Genomic DNA, 23,070 nt, shown 5'->3' with positions numbered 1-23,070 from the left:
TAATAATAATACAATTATGGATGGACGGACTGCCTGCCGAGTGCCGACACAGAGGTAGCCACAGCCGTGAACTACCGCACTGTACACTGGTTGATAAAGAGATAGTAGTATACTCGTAACAACTAGTATGACACTATGACGACGGTATAAAGAATGAAAAAAAAACCACGGTTAGGTGGTATATATTATAATAATAATACAATTATGGATGGACGGACTGCCTGCCGACTGCCGACACAGAGGTAGCCACAGCCGTGAACTACCGCACTGTACACTGGTTGATAAAGAGATAGTAGTATACTCGTAACAACTAGTATGACACTATGACGACGGTATAAAGAAAGAAAAAAAAATACCACAGTTAGGTGGTATATATTATAATAATAATACAATTATGGATGGACGGACTGCCTGCCGAGTGCCGACACAGAGGTAGCCACAGCCGTGAACTACCGCACTGTACACTGGTTGATAAAGAGATAGTAGTATACTCGTAACAACTAGTATGACACTATGACGACGGTATAAAGAATGAAAAAAAAACCACGGTTAGGTGGTATATATTATAATAATAATACAATTATGGATGGACGGACTGCCTGCCGACTGCCGACACAGAGGTAGCCACAGCCGTGAACTACCGCACTGTACACTGGTTGATAAAGAGATAGTAGTATACTCGTAACAACTAGTATGACACTATGACGACGGTATAAAGAATGAAAAAAAAACCACGGTTAGGTGGTATATATTATAATAATAATACAATTATGGATGGACGGACTGCCTGCCGACTGCCGACACAGAGGTAGCCACAGCCGTGAACTACCGCACTGTACACTGGTTGATAAAGAGATAGTAGTATACTCGTAACAACTAGTATGACACTATGACGGTATAAAGAATGAAAAAAAAACCACGGTTAGGTGGTATATATTATAATAATAATACAATTATGGATGGACGGACTGCCTGCCGACTGCCGACACAGAGGTAGCCACAGCCATGAACTACCGCACTGTACACTGGTTGATAAAGAGATAGTAGTATACTCGTAACAACTAGTATGACACTATGACGACGGTATAAAGAAAGAAAAAAAAATACCACGGTTAGGTGGTATATATTGTAATACAATTATGGATGGACGGACTGCCTGCCGAGTTCCGACTGCCGACACAGAGGTAGCCACAGCCGTGAACTACCGCACTGTACTGTGTCTGCTGCTAATATAGACTGGTTGATAAAGAGATAGTATACAATACATACAACAATATACTACTATACTGGTGGTCAGGCACTGGTCACCACTAGTCACACTGGCAGTGGCACTCCTGCAGCAAAAGTGTGCACTGTTTAATTTTAAATTAATATAATATTATGTACTCCTGGGGGCTCCTGCTATAACAACCTGCAGTGCTCCCCAGTCTCCCCCACAATTATTATAAGCTTTGCCTTTTATACATTGATGTGCAGCACACTGGGCTAAGCTGAGTGCACACAGACTGAGTCACACTGTGTGACTGGCTGCTGCTGTGTATCGTTTTTTTTCAGGCAGAGAACGGATATAGCAGAGAACGGATATATTATATTAAAATAAATAAAAGTTAACTAACAACAACTGCACTGGTCACTGTGGTAAACTCTGTCTGACTCTGCACAATCTCTCTCTCTCTTCTAATCTAATTTCTAATGGAGAGGACGCCAGCCACGTCCTCTCCCTATCAATCTCAATGCACGTGTGAAAATGGCGGCGACGCGCGGCTCCTTATATAGAATCCGAGTCTCGCGAGAATCCGACAGCGTCATGATGACGTTCGGGCGCGCTCGGGTTAACCGAGCAAGGCGGGAGGATCCGAGTCTGCTCGGACCCGTAAAAAAAACATGAAGTTCGTGCGGGTTCGGTTTCAGAGAAACCGAACCCGCTCATCTCTAATACTTACCTTATGTTCTCACGAGGGTCGGTCCTCTTCTCCATGTAGAATCCATGGTGTACCTGTGGAAAAAATTATACTCACATACTCCAGTGTAGAAGCCTCTTCTTCTTTTAATCCATTTGTAATCCAGGTACTTGTCAAAATAAAAAAACGGACACCCAACCTCGCACTGAAAGGGGCCCCATGTTTTCACATGGGACCCCTTTCCCCGAATGCCAGGAACCCCCTCTGACTTATGTCTAAGTGGGTTCCATCAGCCAATCAGGGAACGCCACGTTGTGGCATCCTCCTGATCGGCTGTGTGCTCCTGTACTGTATGACAGGCGGCACACGGCAGTGTTACAATGTAGCGCCTATGCGCTCCATTATAACCAATGGTGGGAACTTTGTGGTCAGCGGGTGACCGAAAGTAACCTCACCGCTGACCACAAAGTTCCCATCATTGGTTACAATGGAGCGCATAGGCGCTACATTGTAACACTGCCGTGTGCCGCCTGTCATACAGTACAGGAGCACACAGCCAATCAGGAGGGTGCCACAACGTGGCGCTCCCTAATTGGCTGTAGAAACCCTCTTAGACATAAGTCAGAGGGGGTTTCTGGCATTCGGGGAAAGGGGTCCCATGTGAAAACATGGGGCCCCTTTCAGTGCGAGGTCGGGTGTCCGTTTTTTAATTTTGATAAGTACCTGGATTACAAATGGATTACAAGAAGAAGATGCTTCTACACTGGAGTATGTGAGTATCATTTTTTCCACAGGTACACCATGGATTCTACATGGAGAAGAGGACCGACCCTCATGTGAACATAAGGTAAGTATGTGTATATGGAGGTGTGTATGTATGTATTAAAGTTATACTTTCAAGGTGTGTGTCTTATGTTTTCATTGGGGTATTTTTTTAATAGTAGTACTACAGGTACCAGCGGGCCCAGTTTTCCTCCGCATGCTGGTACTTGTGGTTCTCCAAGTACCAGCTTGCGGGGAGGCTTGCTGGGACTTGTAGTACTGCTACTAAAAACAATATTCATTTTTTTACACAACGGCTATCAGCCTCCCATCCGCAGCCCATGGATGGGGGGACAGCCTCGGGCTTCACCCCTGGTCCTTGGGTGGCTGGAGGGGGGGGACCCCTTGATTGAAGGGGTCCCCACTCCTCCAGGGTACCCCGGCCAGGGGTGACTAGTTGGTTATGTAATGCCAGGGCCGCCGGGAGCTATATAAAAGTGTCCCCTGGCTGTGGCATTATGTATCTGGCTAGTGGAGCCCGGTGCTGGCTTCATAAATACGGGGGACCCCTACGCTTTTTGTCCCCCGTATTTTTGGAACCAGGACCAGGCGCAGAGCCCGGTGCTGGTTGTTGAAATATGGGGGAACCTCTATCATTTTTTCCCCCTTATTTTTTCAACCAGGACCGGCTCAAAGTGCCCGAGGCTGGTTTTGCTTAGGAGAGGGGACCCCACGCAATTTTTTTTCAGAAAATAAACACTTTCCCATCCCCTTCCCACTGAAAAACATGCACGGATCTCATGGATCCATGCATGCCTATCCAAACACGGGGGGAAAAAAAGCAGCTCTGTTTTTTTTTAGCACTTTTTCACGAATTGTATTTCAGCACGGCAGTGTTTGGCTATTGTCGGCAGTGTTTGTGATTTGCACTTTTTAGTAAATTCCCGATTTCTACCAAATTGCAGGCGTATTTGACCGATGGTGTATTGATTCGTGATTTTTTCCTAGAACTTCCAAAATACTACGAATGCCCTCATCACTGCCGAGATTTTTGCTTAGTAAATTCCCGACATGACACTTTGAAGAAAAAACGGCATCTCGGTCAAAATCGGGACCTTAGTAAATATACCCCTATGTGTAAATACTGTAATCATCTGTTAAAATTATTTTAAAATTAGGATCAAGTTCTTCTGTTACTCAAAGATATATTCAACATGGAGAAGGTTTGCTAATCATCCGTTAAAAATTATTTTCAAATTAGGATTACGTTTTTCTGTTCCTCAAAGATATATTCGACATGGAGAAGGTTTGCTAATTGTCTGTTAAAAAATATTTTCAAATTAGGATTCATTTATTCTGTTCCTCAAAGAAATATTCGACATGGAGAAGGTTCGCTAATCATCTGTTAAAATTATTTTCAAATTAGGATTAAATTCTTCTGTTGCTGAAGAAAATGGAGAGTTTAGTTAGATTAATTTAATTTAAATTTAGCTTATTTATAATTATTAATAATAATATACATTTTAATGAATCAAAATGATGTGATAAGAAGAATTATGAAAATAGGACAATAAGTTATAACATAAGAATATGAGCTATGGATACAGCACCTTGAAATGGATGGAGCAGGCCTAGATGTAAAGTGGGAATATAAAATTTCTTTTATTTTGGGTGGAGCTAGAGGGATGGAGCAGCTGCAGTCCCTGGATGTATACTGAGATGACACAGCACAAAATATTAATTTAAATAAATATATGTATATTATTTTTTATATCACACACTGCAGTTACAGTGTCGCACAAATGAGTCAGAAATATGTATTATTTTGTATGTCACACACTGCAGTTACAGTGTCGCACAAATGAGTAAAACATATGTATTAATATTTTTATGTCGCACACCAGCGGTTACAGTGTTGCACAAATGAGTCATAAATATACATTATTACACACTGCGGTTTAGCTTCACCGATAGTGTTGCACAAATGTGTCAGAAATATGTATTATTATTTTTAATATCATACACTGAGGTTACAATGTCGCACAAATGAGTAAGAAATATATATTATTACACACTGTGGTTTAGCTTCACCAACAGTGTTGTGCAAATGAGTCAGAAATATATATTAATAGTATTACACACTGTGGTATAGCTTCACCGACACTATCACACAACAATTCTTGTATAAGTCACAGAGAATCATGCACTGCAGTTAATTTTCACAGTCAGCATCACATAACAATATGTGTATAAGTCACAGAGTATGATGCACTGCGGTTAACTTTCACTGACAGCATCACACAACAATACGTAAATTTAAATGCACATTATGTGGGACACCGAACTAACAGGCGCTAAAATATCTTAATATAGATATACTCAGCAAAAAGAACATCCCTGGAGTATATGGGAGTGGTAGAATTCCAAACTGCAACACGGATGGCTTTCTTCCTTTTTCCGGAAAGTTATTCTGTCTCTCAGGTTTAACATGAAAAGGAAGATAATATATATATATATATATATATATATATAGGTGTGTAGTAATGTTTTGAATGATAGACAAGTCTTTTTCAATATGGAGACGTTCACACAGCAAAGACACTGCACATCCACAGTAGAGGCGTACCCAAACTCACTTTCCAAACAAAAGGAAAAAGTTTATAAAGGTATCTTTATATCCACCTCTGTGTCAGAAAACATGGATTTGAATGTAAAACCCACTTCACCAAGAAAATAGGCGTACCTCACTCACACAAGAGAGGTGTATTTGAAACGTATAAAGGTATCTTTTGCACTGCATAGAGGAAATGTAAGGCATACCCTACTCACGGCATTAAAGATTATGTTCAAACACATCTGGGTTTCTTTTGATGGACAATTGTGTTGATCATTTGCATCGATTTCATGTGGGGATATTCCGACATAAACGTCAAAAAAATATTTGAATCACGATCAGTCCATAAAAAACCATTTATTGTTAAAAAAAACCCATACACTCAGGGTGTGAATACCAGGTAATGAAAAATGTGCAAAAGTACATCAGATGTTGAAATATCAGGACTTGTGCATCAAAAAAAATTGTACATGAACAAATAAAAATATAAAATCCTAAAAATGAAACAGAAAGTCTTTTTTCCTAAAAACAGATATAGTTCATACCTAAAAGGTTCAACGAGAAAGTCCACACTCTCAGCTGGTCAACATGTTTCGGCCTAGCATAGGCCTTTATCAAGACATCTGAATAAGTCACAGAGTATGATGCACTGCAGATCACTTTCACCTACAGTACAGTGTTTTGTTATCTTAGTTTACTTTCATTTATTTTAAATAAAACACTGGGTGAAGCCCGCTGATGGGCGGAGCGCAAAAGACCCCTAGGGACTAGATGGATGCACAAAGCAGCAGTACTTGGATGTGTACTGGCCTGGGATGATGATACAGCTCAAAATATTAATTTTAAATATATTATATTTAAGGGGGTAGCGAGCAGAGCCCCCTAACAGATCAGCACTTAGCCTCTAAATCACCCCTAAAGCACAGCAGGCCTATGGAAGACAGATCACAAATAAGAGGAGAGCACACATTTTTTTTATTTTTAATCTATGATTTCTTGGGAGGGAGGCATCAAGCAGAGCCCCCTGACAGATCAGCGCTGAGTTCCTAAATCACCCCTAAAACCAAGCAGGCCTATGGAGGACAGAGCACAAATGACAGGAGAGCACAATGGTTTTTTGTTAAAGATATGATTTTTTTTGGCAGCGAGCAGAGCCCCCTGACAGATCAGCATTGAGCCCCTAAATTACCCATAAAGCACAGCAGGCCTGTGGAGGACAGAGCACAAATGAGAGGAAAGCACAATACTTTTTTATTTAACTATATAACTTTTTGAGGGCAGAGCCCCCTGACAGATCAGCAGAGCCCCTGAATTACTCCTAAACAGCAGGCCTATGGAGGACAAAGCACATGGAAGGACACAGAGCACAAGTCAGCACGGACACATTCGTGCAGTATACTCTCCAATGCCGAATCAAAAACACTTGAGAATCCGAGAGCGGAATGATGGCGTTTTACCTCGCTTTCAGATCTGAGGCTGCGGGAAAACCCAAGCCAGGCTCAGATCCTGGCTCAAATACCAATGTTCGGGTGGGTTTGGTTCTCCGTGAACTGAACCCGCTCATCTCTAACCTGTATACGTAAAAATATTAAACCATATGCTTGAGTAAAATTGGTTTTAGTGCATTTTGTATATATGTTGCCCATCATGTATTGCAATTCTTTAAATGTAATGTTTACTGAAATAACGGTAGGTACAAGTAGAGTAATACAGTTGGAGAGCTTCATGTGAATTCTTTTGACTATAAAATGCCTTTTACTGATAAAAGCAAGCACGGAACAATTTACACATGTCTTGCATGATTTACAAATAATTGCATTGGAATCTTAAAGAAAAGAGAAGACATTTGCGCAGCTCAGTAGTAAATAAGGAACGCTGAATTAGTTGGAAGCGTCTGGCTGCAACATTTTATATTGATTGGTCAGGCAATATAAACAATGAAATAAAAGCGAGCTTGATGCAGTAAATCTACGTATGGACTAGCTAATACAATATTCTGACATCCTGGCAATGAGTGATTTTGCTTTTTGTGCTCTTTGCCCAAAGCAAGAAACAGCTTTTACACTCACCTGATCTAGTAAAGATAGATAAACTGAGATTTTACTGAAATTCCTCCTACAAACGATTGTTTCTGCCCCCATTTTGAATGATGACTGTTAGGGGGTTATCTAGAGTATACTCCAAGTAATATAATAACTAATGGGGGAGATTTATCAAAATTTGGAAAGAGAGAAAGTACCAACCAATCAGTTCTGTTATTTTGCAACACAACCTGTAACATGGCAGCTCATTAGTTAATACTTTGGGGAATATTCAATGATAGTCGGATCCTCTCCGGCGGAGAGGATCCGACACTTCAGTATTGAGTAGTGGGCCATTTCCGCCGGTTTCCCCTCCCATTCCGCCCATTCATTTCTGCCCTCTCTTATAGGCGAAAATAAATGGTGGAGAAAACGGAATGTTTTCGATTGCGGCGGGGTCAAAAACACATGGAGTCCTCTCATTCATATGTTTTTCGACTTGTCGGAAAATCCGACAGGACGGAAATGCGGCACTTCAATTGAATATTGAGGTGTTGGAAAGTTCCGATTATCGGCAGAAAGTGCCGTCTTTCCGCCGTGTCGGAACTTCCGACTGATTGAATGTCCCCCTTTATCTCTCTCCACTTTATCTATCACCAAGCTTTGATAAATCTCCTCCAACATCTGTTAGTCTTATACATAACTGTCAGGCAGTTTAGTCTATAATTTTCAGGCAATTATGTAAAACAAAAAACAAAGTTCAGACTTAAAACCACAGAATGGACATTCTACAGTATATTTGCAAATTCAACATTCCCATTTGAACAATGTATAAACTTCTGCAGGGATGACGATGGTCTCAGTTCATTCATTTTTAACTGGAACAAAAAAATGGGAGACATTTTGTACAAAATACTTATGATCAATTTCTGCAGGAGAAAATATGTAAATTGTGTGCCCCATATATGGAATTCAATACTCTAAATAATTGGGTTTTTTTTAAATCACATTTTTTACAGGAGTCCAATCAGCCCGTTGAGTGTATTAACTAATCAGTGATGTCAGCAATCTCTCACACATGGTGCCACGTTGTTGTATTAAGCACCAGAATCAATTTTTTATAAATATCCATATAAATAAATATATATATATATATATGTACAGTACATTCAATACATGTACATTTATTTTGGAAACTAAGGGCTAGATTTATCAAACCCTGTATTGATAAACTGGAGAGAGATAAAGTACCAATCAGCTCCTAAGTGCCAAATCACAGACTGTGGTCCAGATTTTTCAATCCTTGGAAAGTGATAAATTGTATGGTGATAAAGTACCAACCAACCAACCAACCAACCAACCAACCAACCAACCAACTCCTGTAACAGGCTCTGGGGTAGATGTATTAACCTGGAGAAGGCATAAGGAAGTGATAAACCAATGATAAAGCAGTGTTATGTGCAAGGTGATAATGAACCAACCAATCAGCTCCTAACTGTTAATTTACATATGGGAGCTGATTGGCTGCTGTGTTCATCACCTTGCATTTATCACTGGTTTATCACTTCCTTATGCCTTCTCCAGGTTAATACATCTGCCCCTGTGTTTGAAAAATGACAGGAGCTGACTGGTTGGTACTTTATCACCATGCAATTTATCACTCTCTAAGGCTTGATAAATCTGGGCCTGTGTTTGAAAATTTACAGTTAGTAGCTGATTGGTTGGTACTTTATCTCCATTCACTATAAGGCTAAGTAAATAGACCACTTTATCTCTTTGCTAAATCTCCACCTAAGATTTCAGCCATCCCACTTTCTTGATGCTGCTTCTCAGCTCCAGTCCTCATTTTTCACACTAATGCATCAGCAGATTAATGTATGAACCAGAAAATGAGAGTTGATGTTCAACTTCGTTTTGTAACTCATCCTTGTAAAGGCACAGTCAAATATGCAAATAAGTACCCATTCCTATTCATTATCCAGTGTATTAATAGTGTCTAATGGTTCTAAATTAAAGTTCCCAAATCTCTAATTATCTCAGAGGTTTTTTAATATTAGGCATCAATGATTCTCATGCTGGGTCTAGTCCTGCAGACAGTAGGAAGCTTTTGCCCACAGAATTGAGTTATAAACCGACAAGGGTATCTGTGCATCTTTTTCTTATGTAATAAGTCATTCTAAGAAGCTTATTTGCACTTTTTTCCCCCTGATGTGTTATTATTAGAAGACTAAGGAAGGAAACTTAGAAATTAGGAGAATATTAAATCTTTCTTAATTGGACAGTGAAATATTTCACACCAGAATATACACACAATCCATGATCATGTTCTGCCAAGAGATTTAGAAAAGTGAGTTGGGAATTGTTCATGACTGCATGAAAATACATTTCCAATTTCAATCAATTTATTTCTATTACATTTAATCACCCTTACTATTCATGTTTAACCAGACACATGGTGTATATCATGCTTTGCTTAGAAGGTACAAAATACCTGGCCTCCAATAGAGTAATAACTTGGGGACATAAACTGAAACTGGAGTGAGGTAGTTTCAGGGAAAATGTAAGAAAATATTGCTGCCAGAAAGGGTAGTCGATAAGTGGAATAGGCTCCCATCAGAGGTGGTAGAGGTTAAGACAGTAGAGCAATGTTACAAAGAACTAAGGATCAAATAGGGTTGAGGTTACCTAAAGGATTAAAAAAGGGGGTGGACTAGATGGGCCAAGTAGTTCTTATCTGCTGTCAACTTCTATGTTTCTGTTTACATTGCTCTTGGTAATGTCGTTTGCCTTGGGTAGCAGATACTGTCATGCACTGTCTCACCTACAGCCAGATTTAAGATGGCCACAAACTTCTGTTTTGAATGTCAGTCATTCATTGAATGGCCATGAACAGTAATTTTTCACAGGCTGAAAATAGTCTGGAAAATGTAGTTTAATTATTGAAGTTGTCCACCGGTCCGCTATTAAGTTAACTTCATGCTATTAAAGGAGATCACCTCCATACAGTCTATAGAGGCATTCCGATCATTGGGTTGTCACACCTCCCCACCTCCATCTGCTGGGTCATCTGCACTAATCGTGCAGTTTATGAATGACTTAAATCCCAGACAAAATTAATTTGGGCCCCTTCCTCCCTTCCACACCCCTCTGATCTGTCCTTGCAAAAAATACCTTTTCCAGACAAATTGGACGATGCCGGGCAGCCCGTCTCAGTCTTCCCTGGAGTTACTGGTGCAGGAGGTTTAGGTTTTTCTCAAAATTACGATTCACAATCAAAGATGGCTCTTGTATGCTCTTTTTGAGTCTCAATCACATGAGGTTGCACACCAGTGATCAGAGTAGTATGTTCTGAGCTCCTCCAATCAGAGCTCAGCTCACAATCTTCAGACCCCTGATACTCACCTGATTGAGGCTGAGTTACTAGAGGTGGTGCATCATTGCTGCATTATTAATAAAGCTGTCAGGCCTGTAGGGATTTTATAATGCAATTAATAATTAGGCTCTGGCCCATGGAGCAAACATTTTCCACCCAAACACCCCCAACTGGAAACTAGGCCCCAATGCCTATATATTGTGGTCCCCTTAGGATCCACAATGCTCTAGGCAGCTGTCTAACAGATAATCGATTTTGCTCACTATTCCCACTTCTTACTCCATTTTGTGGCATCTTCTCTGCAAGTATCAGCTCTGACAAAAGCCCGTATTCAAGCACTAGCTACTTCAGCCATCCTGAACCAGCTTAGAGACTATGTCAAGAGCTGCTATGTAACACACTTGCATTGAGGACAAATTCTTACGAATTATTACGAGAGGATACTTGAAAGAAACCGTAATAGGAGTCCAAATTCCCATTTTCGTGTGAGTTGGGGTACGACATCCAGGACTATCTTGATATAAGATTATTAAAGATACCTTGATGTGCATATTTTACTTCATATCAGCGTGAGTGGGGGTACGCCGAATAAAACCTCGTACCATTTGAGTGAGGAAAGTACCATTACTTCCTAATTTTTCAAAGTTCCCCCTATGCGCCAAAGGAAACCTTTGACTTTACCTTGTTGTACACTTGCATTGTTATTCTGAATGGTGACAGGTGTGGTTTATTACCACAATCTCTACATACACAACCATGTAGTAGCTGCAGGCTACACTTCTCCCAACCTGTGACTGCATTTTGGTAAGATATAAATGGGTAGATGTATCAAATATTAGGGGTAAATTACTAAGGTGAGTTGTTTTTTAGAACTGTTGATGTTGCTCATAGCAACCAATCAGATTCTACTTAACATTTATCTAGCTGCTTCTAGAAGATGATTTGTTTCTATAGGCAACATCACCAATTCTAAAAAAAACTCCCACCTTAGTAAATTAACCCTTAGAGAGAGATAATGTTGACAGTGTGCCCATTAGTTGCTGTTGGCAACTTCTCTACTTTATTTCTCTCTAAGGTTTGAGACATCTCCCACAATGACAGACACTGTTACTGGGATTCACAGACAGAGTTATTTCTGGTGTCACAACCAACAATAAAAAAAAAATACTGACGCATTTATTAAAAAAAATTAAAAAAATATGCAGATATATTATACCGAAGTGTCATATTAGCAACAAGAACACCAATCTTTCCATCATCCGCTTAGCATGATAAAGGGAACTGGTAGATTTAGTTGAAAGGATTTCCGCGTCTGTAAACACCTTGAAGGAAACAAATATATACATATGCAACATATTGACTACAGATTGTACAACCAACTGGAAATGTTAGGTTTAGCACCACAAAGACATATAGTGTATAGTGTAGTAATTACGCTATAAGGATTGGTGAATTCCACAATGGTTTAGAAAATAGTTTATGTCTATTGCAGTTTTTATTATATAGAATACACATAAACATATAGCTAAAGTTATGCTCATGGTGAGAGTGCCAGCTGCAAGAGTCTTGTAGTCAGCAGCTGCTTAATTAACATGCTGCTGTTATAGTTGGCATCCGGCTCCCGGGAAGCAGAGCTGGGTCACAGTACATCTCTATCATGTTTAGTGTGGATCGTACACACCAATGCTTCTACAGTAAATCCCCCTATTCACACTTTTCTGATTACCAGAGGTTTATGTTTCTAATTTGTTTAAATGTTCAACGCAGGAAATGGCATTCTATAACTACTGAGTATAAAACCTTTCAGTTTATAAGTGTTTGAATAAGAAGTATGGTTCAAAATGTTTACCAGTCATATAAATCACATTCGTCAGTTTCTATATTGTGTTATGCACACATATGTCATGTTTTCTGTGTTTGTTCCTGATGATATATTATATTGGCTGATTACTGTTACTACAATAGGGACGTGGAAGCAGGAACACAGATAAGAAAGTATTTCCTTTCAACAATTTAGGCTTCAATAGATTAAGGGGGAATTCAATTATCCAAAGTAATTTTCTGCAGCGAATTGATCCTCCAGGCAGGGCCGGATCTAGGGGGGGGGGCGAAGGGGGCGATCGCCCCCCCTAACACAGTCATAGCCATGCCCACTTTTGAGCAGAAGAGAGCTCTCCAGGGAGAGCCTGAGGCAGAACGATGTGCTGCAGCTTATACCACAGCAGCACAGAGGAGCAAGGAGAGCAAGGGTTACAGAGCATTTGCCCCTCACTTGCTGTTGTGTGGGTACTAGGGCTAATAAATACAATTACACCATAGCACAGTCACATGTACATAGAACAATCACAAAGCTCTAGCTCAGTCTCACTCAAAAAGCTGTCAGAATTGAGAGGAGGAGGAGTTAGGATTGCAGATGGGAGGAGTTGGGACTGTAGAGGGAGGAGTCAAGATTAAACAGTAAACCGCCCCCCCCTAAAGAAAAGTCTAGATCCGTCCCTGCCTCCAGGTGCTATCCAATTATCCCCAATGCTGGCACTTATCTGGCATTTTTTTTTATCCCGGGACCTGCTGAGGTCCCAATACAAAATACCTGACTAGTGAAGTTTTTTTCATGCCTACGATTGCAGAAACACATAGGTCCTCAAACTTATCCTATGTGTTTTTGCCTGGAAATGGGATTTTTTTTCATGTGAACCGCCTGGAAATATTATCAGGAAAAAAATATTGCGGTAAAGCCCTTTTGTTTACCGGAAATTTTTCGGGCCCAATTTAATTCACCTATAGTATTATTTATTTTGGAATATGTGGTGGTGGTGGTGGTATGGCAGAGTGAATGTACACAAAAGCTGATGCTCTGAGTCAACAAACAAACCAGTCAAGGTACAGCCATACTCACAGTAATGCATATACAGACATGTAACATGGAGCAGAGCTTGTGCAGAGCATTCAGGTCACCAGGCTGTGTATAGCAACTCTCTGGTGGTGTGGATATGGCATTCACTGGTATATCCTGGGGCTCTCCTGCACAATGGGGGTCATTCCGAGTTGTTCGCTCGTTATTTTTTTCTCGCAACGGAGCGATTAGTCGCTAATGCGCATGCGCAATGTCCGCAGTGCGACTGCGCCAAGTAAATTTGCTATGCAGTTAGGTATTTTACTCACGGCATTACGAGGTTTTTTCTTCGTTCTGGTGATCGGAGTGTGATTGACAGGAAGTGGGTGTTTCTGGGCGGAAACTGGCCGTTTTATGGGTGTGTGTGAAAAAACGCTACCGTTTCTGGGAAAAACGCGGGAGTGGCTGGAGAAACGGAGGAGTGTCTGGGCGAACGCTGGGTGTGTTTGTGACGTCAAACCAGGAACGACAAGCACTGAACTGATCGCACTGGAAGAGTAAGTCTCGAGCTACTCAGAAACTGCACAGAGAAGTCTTCGCAATATTGCAAATCTTTCGTTCGCAATTTTGATAAGCTAAGATTCACTCCCAGTAGGCGGCGGCTTAGCGTGTGCAAAGCTGCTAAAAGCAGCTTGCGAGCGAACAACTCGGAATGACCCCCAATATCACTATATGAAGAAGATGGTTCAGAGGAGTAATCAATAGGATTAATTAATTTCAGCCCCATAAAAGTGACTCCATTTCTTTTGGATGACGAGTCCTTATTTACACATAGCTTTCATGCCGTATGGCATGACTGAAAAGCTGTGCCATTGGTAGCAGCTTTCTGACTTAAGCACTTTTCCTTAATCATGCACTTCACAGTGTCTTTTTGCACTGCAGCTGCATACAAATACAATTAACGTGTACAAGGTGCTTAGCATTTGTCCTTTTATCACTGCATTGTGGGATGCATGACATGGTTCAGTCAATTTAATAAGGAGATACCATTTGCATTGATTGTATTGCCCATGTGGGAGATGGTAATACAATTTTAGAAATGAAGGAGAACTGAGTAGAAAATGTTGACACCAGTGGTCAATGTGCCATTTTCAAAAAATTATTTAAAAAAAATCTGAATAGTTGATTTGTGTACAGGTTCTATGTTCCTCACAGCCCTTCAACCTGTAGAGCTTTACAGTTGTGGTGATAAAAATAATGCTGTGTTGAAGTAAATGTGGTGACCTATGAACCTCAAGGCTGGGACAGGTCACGTGTAAGATGCCCTTTATATTGTTGATTCTATTTTGGGATTGTGGTGTGGTATTACATTGATCAGCCTGTAGCTGTGTAGAGGCAGATATTGGGTGTGTCTTAAGGTTCATAGTGGGTGGTTGGCTTGGTATGTAATTTTGTCAGCTTTGTAAGTGGTTGGCGGTAAAGAAGGCAGTCCAGTAGTCAATTTGCTGCACTGGTGAGGTGCTCTCCTCTTATATACACTGGGTAGGCTGATTTCACCTTACCTCAGCAGCTTAACCTGACTTGATGGGCTTTGTCTGTGTTGTTGGTATGGAAATTGGAGACCTCTCACTTCTCTGACATTGTAGTTAGGGCAGTTGTGGTTTGAAGTGAACTTGCATTAAATCAAGTGGATCCACTGATTATCTGGCCATACGTTCTTCCACTACTATATATTTTATTTAAATAATAATATTATAAAATGTATTATTATATTATTTTTTTAATTTATATTTGTATTTATATAATGTTTAAGTCTAATAATTATTCATTATGCATTTGGAGTAATACCTGTAATCATCCGCTAGTGTGTTTACAGTACAAAATACATACATTTGCATTGTTATACATACAGTAAAGCATGCCTAATTGTATCTAAACGCAAAATGAGGGATTGTTAATTTGGGCTTTTGCTGCATTAACTTTAGTTGTAATATTTTCTCTCCCTTATTTGTAAGGTCAGTATCAGTTTGTAGTCCCAGAGGACATTGCTATTGGTGATGCACTTGGACGGGTGAAGGCAAATGATCGAGATACTGGAGACAATGCTAAATCAGCGTTTGATATCATTGATGGTGATGGGAAAGATATGTTTGAAATCGTTACTGATTCCCAGACACAGGATGGAGTAATTCGATTACGAAAGGTAATGACTAATTATTTTAAAGACTTTTTTATCAATTAAACGGTCAACACAGTCTACAGAACAGTAAAGAAAAATTGGTGGCTGATGTGATTTATGTGACCTTCTGTGTTTTCTATTGCGTAATATTGCTACTGACAATTTTCAGAAATACAAATGCAACCCAGCCCTAATTATCCTAAAAGAAGCTAGACTATCTCTCGATATGTAATATTAATATTCAAGAATGTAAAAAAAAAAAAATGTAACAGAACCACAGGGAACCTTATATATAACAAGATGACTGAAAGGTGGATATGAGACCCAAGGTATATCCACAGATGTGGTGGGAAGAAATTGGGTAAACTGGATGATAACACATGATAGGTTTTTGACAGGTGACAGTTAGTTTAATTTTTCATAGTCTTGTGAGGTAGCAATGAGACAGGTAGAACAGGTAGCATAAAGCTAATTAGATATGTTTACGGGGGTGTAGTAGGGTATGCCGGCGGCCGGCTCCCGGCGACCAGCATACCAGTGCCGGAAGCCCGACCGCCGGCATACTGACAGTGTGGCGAGCGTAATTGAGCCCCTTGCGGGCTCGCTGCGCTCACCACGATGTGGGCACGGTGGCGCACTACACGCGCCACGTGCGCCACGCGCGCCACGCTATCTATTCTCCCTCTAGGGGGGCTGTGGACCCCCAAGAGGGAGATAAAGTGCCGGTATGCCATCTGTCGGGATTCCGGCACCGGCATACTGTGTGCCGGTATCCCGACAGCCGGCCACCTGAAGACCACCCGTTTACGGTTTGCTTCCATTGATAACCTGTGAAATCAGATTAATCAATGATCTTTCTGTACTATAAAGTATTTTTTTTATTCTTTAGCTATAGGGGTCTTTACATTTCTCAGGCTGTACATGTATTTTAAATTTCATATGCTGTTTCAAGACCTTCCAAAAAGGCAGTATTCTTTTGTCTTAAGCCTCAATTATTTTTGAGTTGAAGGCTTTAGAGAATATAAATGATGCTCTGCCAACTATGATAACACTGTTGCCATGTTAAAAAGATAAAAAAAGGTTATTTGCACTATTGATTGCTGACAGTGATGATTGTATATTCCGTAAAAGCCATATTTTAGGTAGATGAAGCACCTTCTATACAACAGAGCCCAAATATTGGACACATTTAGATTTCAATTCTGTTTTAGTTTCAATAATCAGCTTCAATAAATGATGCATAAGATAAGGATTGAGTGAATCTTCTGCAGTTGAGTTCTCTTAACTAATCGTGATATTCAGCCAATATATCTATACTAGGAAAGGAATTAACCAAACTTTTGTTAATGGTGCAGACACACAAGGTGCGATTTAGAAAGATATTATAAGGGTATAAAAATACTTTCTAATATTGTTCAATGCATTTGTTTTTAAGATTCAGTATGTTTTTAATTCTTTTGTGATGAGTTATCTGCATGCTATTCAGATTCATTGTCCAGATCAATAAAATTGAAAAATTCGCTAGTATAGCCACATGTATCCTTTATATAAGAACCTTTACTGTACATTAATATATTTATTCCCTTATTTCTATGATAAATATTCTTATAGAAAATACTAAAAAATGATCATGTCCCTTTAAAAAATGTAAATATGGACCATTTTATTATTACGGGTATACAAATATAATCTTGCTGTTACTAAAGGTAAAACATTATCACAGAGAGAAGAGTAGTGTACCCGAGGAGATAAAAAAGGCCATAAATTTACTAGTCTGGGGAACAGAGCTGTAAGCTACAGAAGGTTAGTAAGCATTCACATTCCCTAAATCACTTTGGAAGGATCATTACACAGCCAAGTTAAAAAAAACAAAAAAAAAAACTTTCACTGGTTGATATTCACTAGGGATCCCAGGTAGTCTGCAATCTATCAAGCTCAATAAAGTATTTATTCTGTTTTTGCTAAGTTTCACAAAGGTCTAACAGAGGCTCTTTTATAATTAGGTGAATAAATAATCAGCATTTTACAATCTGTATAACTCAGCTTTCCATTAATTTATTTTATTGTCAAGGGGAAAACTTAGCTTTTAATCATACCCATAACAAATGCACATAACTGTGTTCCTAGTAAATAATCTATACTGATCTATACTGTATTCCTGATTTGTGAGGGGCAGAGTTTCATGAAAAGAGGGTGTTTCAGGGCAGAGTTTGAGCAGATTGGGGGTGGAGTCTATTCTGACCCAATTTGGCATTTATAAATGTTGGGAGCAGTGGAGAGAGATTGGGGCTGCCCATAAACTATATTAATTTTGTGCGTCAGTTGGGTGAGTCCACTGTGCATGTGCAATCTAACAGGAAGGTATGGAACAATGCAGCAGCGTCTCAGAGAAGCTAGCAGCAGGAGGCATTTATTTACATAAGACACCTGTTGCAGAATTAGCATATTATCGCACAGCTGTTTCGTACAGAGATGCAACGGCTGTGTAATATCCGTCCATCTCTTAATCAGGCCCATTGGCCTAAAATAGATCTTAAGACACTTTTTACAATTTTCTTTACAAAAGTCCATGTACGATTAGAAATTCAGGCATGCTTTGAATTTTTGTAATTCTGTCTTAGCGATTTCAAACAATGAAGTTAGACACAGGTGACTCCAGTTAAAATGTCAGCGTTGCCTTCTTATATCCCTTGACATTTTATCCTAACTCTTAGCGTGCCAGTACTGAGAGACGATGCAAGCTTGATTAGTCAGGTGCACTGTGGTTGGGAAATAAGTTATGTGTTACATACTGCTACTTAAAATTGGAAATGCTCTATTAAAAAAAAAAAGCAAAAATATTTTATTTTGTAATAAAATATGTTTTGAGTCCAACTTTTCCCTTTATCCAATTATATCACACCCAGCAATGATAGATTTTATAGCCCAGAGACAGATTTATCTCTGGTCTCCAAACTTTGCAATTTTGCGGACAGATTCATACCAATGAAGCAGAAAGTAGCTTTAATTTACACATCTTGACATCAGATATCTGAAGAAGTGAACCTCATTAACAATGACTTTCTCCAGTTCATTTTATTGTCAAGCCTTTAAAATGTAAAATACAATATTAGTGAAATCTGTAATCAATCAAGAGTATTATTTCATCTGCAATAGTTGTCTGAGGAGAAAAAAAAAGTTTTATTCCCCAAACAGAAAATGATAAATGTCTAGGACGTTTAACTCAGAGAAATGCTAGTAAATTACACATAGTAATGGAGTCTACTTAGAGACATGCGCATGAAGGGAGTGCTAGTCACTTCCATCACCAGCTCAGCTTGTGTAGACATTCGCTACATATTGTAACTCTCCCTGAGCACCCTCTGACGTGTAAAAGCTTTATGTGTATGCCACTAATAGACAATTGTGTGTAACCCATGTAATGATGCCCGAGTTCAGCGGTCATGTGGGAAGCCGGCCGAACTCGTATGGTTTTTATAAAGGGGCAATCACTTACAAGGCATGGTTTTGCATTGCAAGTGATTGCCGCTTTAAAAATGTCTGAGTTCGGCTGGCATCCCGTACGTCCGCCGAACTTGGGCGTTATTACATCCGACCGCTATTGTATATTTAGGGGTACAGTCACCATGGCGACGTTTATGATATTGACATTGTTGATATGTCATCCACATACCTCCAAATTCCTGATATTTTCTATGCGGGACAAGTGCACGTGCCAAAGGTGTGTGCTGGAAATTAGGGGTCATGACTTAGCGGTGAGAGGGCATGGGCTTGCTGGAGTGCTGAACCCGCCAGTCATGCCCTTGTTTTTTGCCATGCTGGGGGCTCAGGTAGCAGCTGGAGAGACCCCATCCTCTTCCAGTGTCTGCAGCTTGTGTGTAGATGAGGGGAGCATGCACCTGTCATCCATTCTCCGCTACTTTGCAGTGCAATGATAGTGTCCCCCCCCAACCTCTCCCTGCCCATGGGACATTGCAGTCTGCGGGTGGGACAGCAGAACAGTCCCAGGTAACTCGACTGTCCAGCAGAAATTAGGACATTTGGAAGAAAATGGGGTCGACATGTCCACGTTTTCTGGAATGTTGCCCGTCACCGCCTCCAAACCGCAGGTCAATTATGCTGCAGCATTTTGGCGCACTGCAAGTGACATCACAGACCCATTGCGCATTGCAGCCTCTGCACATGTGCAGATCTTTAAACATCAAAGATGTGTGAACATCATATTAATGTACGTCTCTGAATCGGATCCATAGTTAAATACTAATCTTATCTCAAAACTAATTTTATGTTGTTAAATAATCAATCTTATAAGTCCTGCCATGTACTGATATTGCTGTGGAATAGTAAAGCAATGTCACACTCTGTATCGTACGCTCTCATTACATAACAGGTGTAGGCTCTTTCAATAAGAGCCACGCAAGACAGTTAATATCTTTATACTGCAATATGTTTTATGTAAGCTTGATATTTACATATTCATTAGTTCTGGCAATTTTACAGCTCATTGTCTCTAGTCTGCAATATCCCGAAAATTTGGTGGATTAAAGCACATTAACTCACTCTCTTATGTGAGTCCCAATAGGGATTTGTATTCTTTTACTTCACTCTCCCATTTTCTCTAAACCTTGATACAAATCACTGATGCTGTACTCAAGAAAATAGCTATAAATGTTTACAGCATATAGAAAGATAAACAATGAACCCTGATTTGTAATATATGTGCATTTATTGGCATATGTAGCCTATTCTTTATTTACTGAACTGCATACAAATGATGAATACAAATAACAACTTACACGAAACACTGCTGCGTTTCTCAGATACACATCCACTTAAGTGAAAAGTATGAATAACTTTTTCTGTGTACTGTACATTTAAGCTTGTCTTGTATCAAAGATATATATATATATATATATATATATATATACACACACAGTGGTGGCCAAAATTGCGGACACTTTTTGACATTTTAAAGTTTTTCAACTTTGAATGCTTATAAAAACTGTTTCACTTCACGCGGTACAATGATTCATATATCAAATGAAAGGAAATTTAATGCTGAATTCAACACAATAAACAGAGGTTAAATATTTGCATTAAAAGGGAAGTTATGCTACTTTCAGTCAGACAAAGAAGCACTGATGCGTGAAATTCAAGAAGCGGATTGTAGTAACAGCTACTACCAGCTAATCGGAATTGTTCTGAAGACCAATCATCTGTCGTTTATGAGCAGGCGTAAGGTCATGTTCAAAGGTGGAAAAGGTCAGTTTGGCTGTTTCATTTTACAGAATAAAGTTGGTTACTGAAGTGCAATTACGGTTGGATGTTTGTGTGTATTGTTTAGTGCTATTGACAGTGTAAAAAATAAATACAACAATGTCGTTCAGGCAAAGTGGTGACTGGTCACCCAGGAACAGATCCAGGATTGTGGTGTTATGTGAAAATGGTCTTTCATATGCAGCAATTGCAAGAGAAGTTGGTGGGAATGTGACAACATCAGGAGTACGAAAGTTTTGTTTACGCTATCTGGAAACACAATCTAACCAAAACAAAGAAGGAAAAGGATGGAAAAAGTGCACAACAGCTGTTGATGATAGGAGAATAAAACTAATTTGCGTCAGGGACAGATGGATGTCATCTGCGGCCATTAGCAATGAACTCAGTGCAACTGGTGTTTTTGTCAGTGCAAGAATGGTACAGAGAAGACTAACGGAGGTTGGCCTAAAAGGCAGGATTCCACCCAAAAAGCCATTCCTGAATAAAAAGCAGCGGCACAAATGAATACAGTGGGCAAAAGAACACATTGCATGGACAGAAAGTCAGAGGAAACAAGTGATATCGAGTGACAAAACTAAGATATCGATATTGGGTAGTGATGGGAGAGAATATGTGAGACGTCGCATCAGGGAAGAGGTACATCCAGATTGCATTCAAGCAACAACAAAGAATCCTTCAAGTGTTATGATCTGGGCATGTATGACAGCAGATGCTGTAGGCCGCCTTCATGTCATAAATGGCACACTGAACAGCAGAAAGTACATTGACACCATCCTACAACGAAAACTTCTACCTTCAATCAGGGATCTTTTTCCAGATAATGCCCCATTTTTTTTCCAGCAGGATTCAGCTCCCTGGCACACTGCACGGATTTACAAACAGTGGATCACGGAGAATGACATACAGGTACTGGATGGCCAGGAAACAGCCCAGACCTGAACCCCATAGAACATTTGTGGTTCTGTTTGAAAAAACTGGTACATCTGAGGCATCCATCCAATAAAAGAGAATTAATTGAGGCTATAATTGTCTCATGGCACCACATAATAAAGAAGGAAGAGCTTCAAACATTGGTTGGCTCAATGCCACGTCGCTGTGCTGCTGTCTTGAAAAATAAAGGATACCCAACGAAACACTGATAGAACAGTGACATCATAAGTACCCAGGGATTTTCGCCGCAAGTGTTGTTTTCACTGCATAACTTACCTTGTAATTCAAAAAGTGTCCACAACTTTGGCCACCACTGTATGTATGTATATATATATATATATATATATATATATATATTAGCACAAATGAGACCAACAGTCGCCTCTTAGTGCACTAAATTGGTGAAACTTGAAAATATGTTTAAGTTGATACTAAATACATACTGTACGTACTTTACCGTGTGATTAACCCAAGGAATTGCCTTGGGTATAACTCTACTCCGCCAATGCAGTCCAGGTTTAAGGCTATCCATGCTTAAGCGCAGATGACCTTAATTAGTACCTCATTTGCTTGAACATCTGTATTTAAGCATGGTTTCACTTATAACCTGGAATGAAATGGTGGGGTTTGAGAAACTGTGACCTAAAGTATTTTCAAGTTATTTGAATATAAATTCTCCAATCAATGGATAGTTATACTTTTGTTAGAAGCAGGGCTTTAAGTGGTCCTGGAGAGGTGGTGGAACTCATTTACCCAGCCACCCCACCCCCCCATTAACCACTTAACTGACAATTTATTTCACCAAAAACCGCTCCGAAATCGTCTTTTTTTAATGAGTGAATTAGGTAAAGAACATGAATTTAACCCTATCCCAAATGATTTTGGTTAAAAAAAGAAAACAAATATATATTGTAACACTGTAAGGGAACAAGGTGCCGTTTCATGGGGTAAATGGCAGCAAGCAGCAGCTGAGGAATCACACAAGTCCAGTGTGTGGTGCAACTGGCCACGACCAGTTTTATTAGGCAGAAAACAAAACAAAAGAAAATACCTTGCCTGTCTGGCACTAACTAAACACAAGACGTTCCTAACTGTCTCTAAAAAGTTTTCCAGTCAACACTGTATGGCTCACTTGTATAAGGAAGCGTATTTCTCTCACAGAGATCCTGCAGTCTTCCCA

General features: G+C 39.8%; 1 protein-coding gene across 2 annotated transcripts in view; it reads left to right on the top strand.

Annotated features, from left to right (window-relative positions):
- Nucleotides 1–23,070, top strand: part of LOC134969443 (cadherin-8) — a 572,329-nt gene that overhangs the window by 424,829 nt on the left and 124,430 nt on the right. For both annotated transcript variants that reach the window (XM_063945395.1, XM_063945396.1), the window contains one exon: nt 15,520–15,707. In XM_063945395.1, coding sequence (XP_063801465.1) covers nt 15,520–15,707 — 188 coding nt within the window. The remainder of the gene's footprint in view (nt 1–15,519; nt 15,708–23,070) is intronic.

This window comes from Pseudophryne corroboree, chromosome 11 (genome assembly GCF_028390025.1).
Source record: "Pseudophryne corroboree isolate aPseCor3 chromosome 11, aPseCor3.hap2, whole genome shotgun sequence".
Taxonomy (NCBI): domain Eukaryota; kingdom Metazoa; phylum Chordata; class Amphibia; order Anura; family Myobatrachidae; genus Pseudophryne; species Pseudophryne corroboree.
The sequence above is the reverse complement of the archived record's forward strand: the minus strand, read 5'-3'. Positions and strand labels throughout refer to the sequence as shown.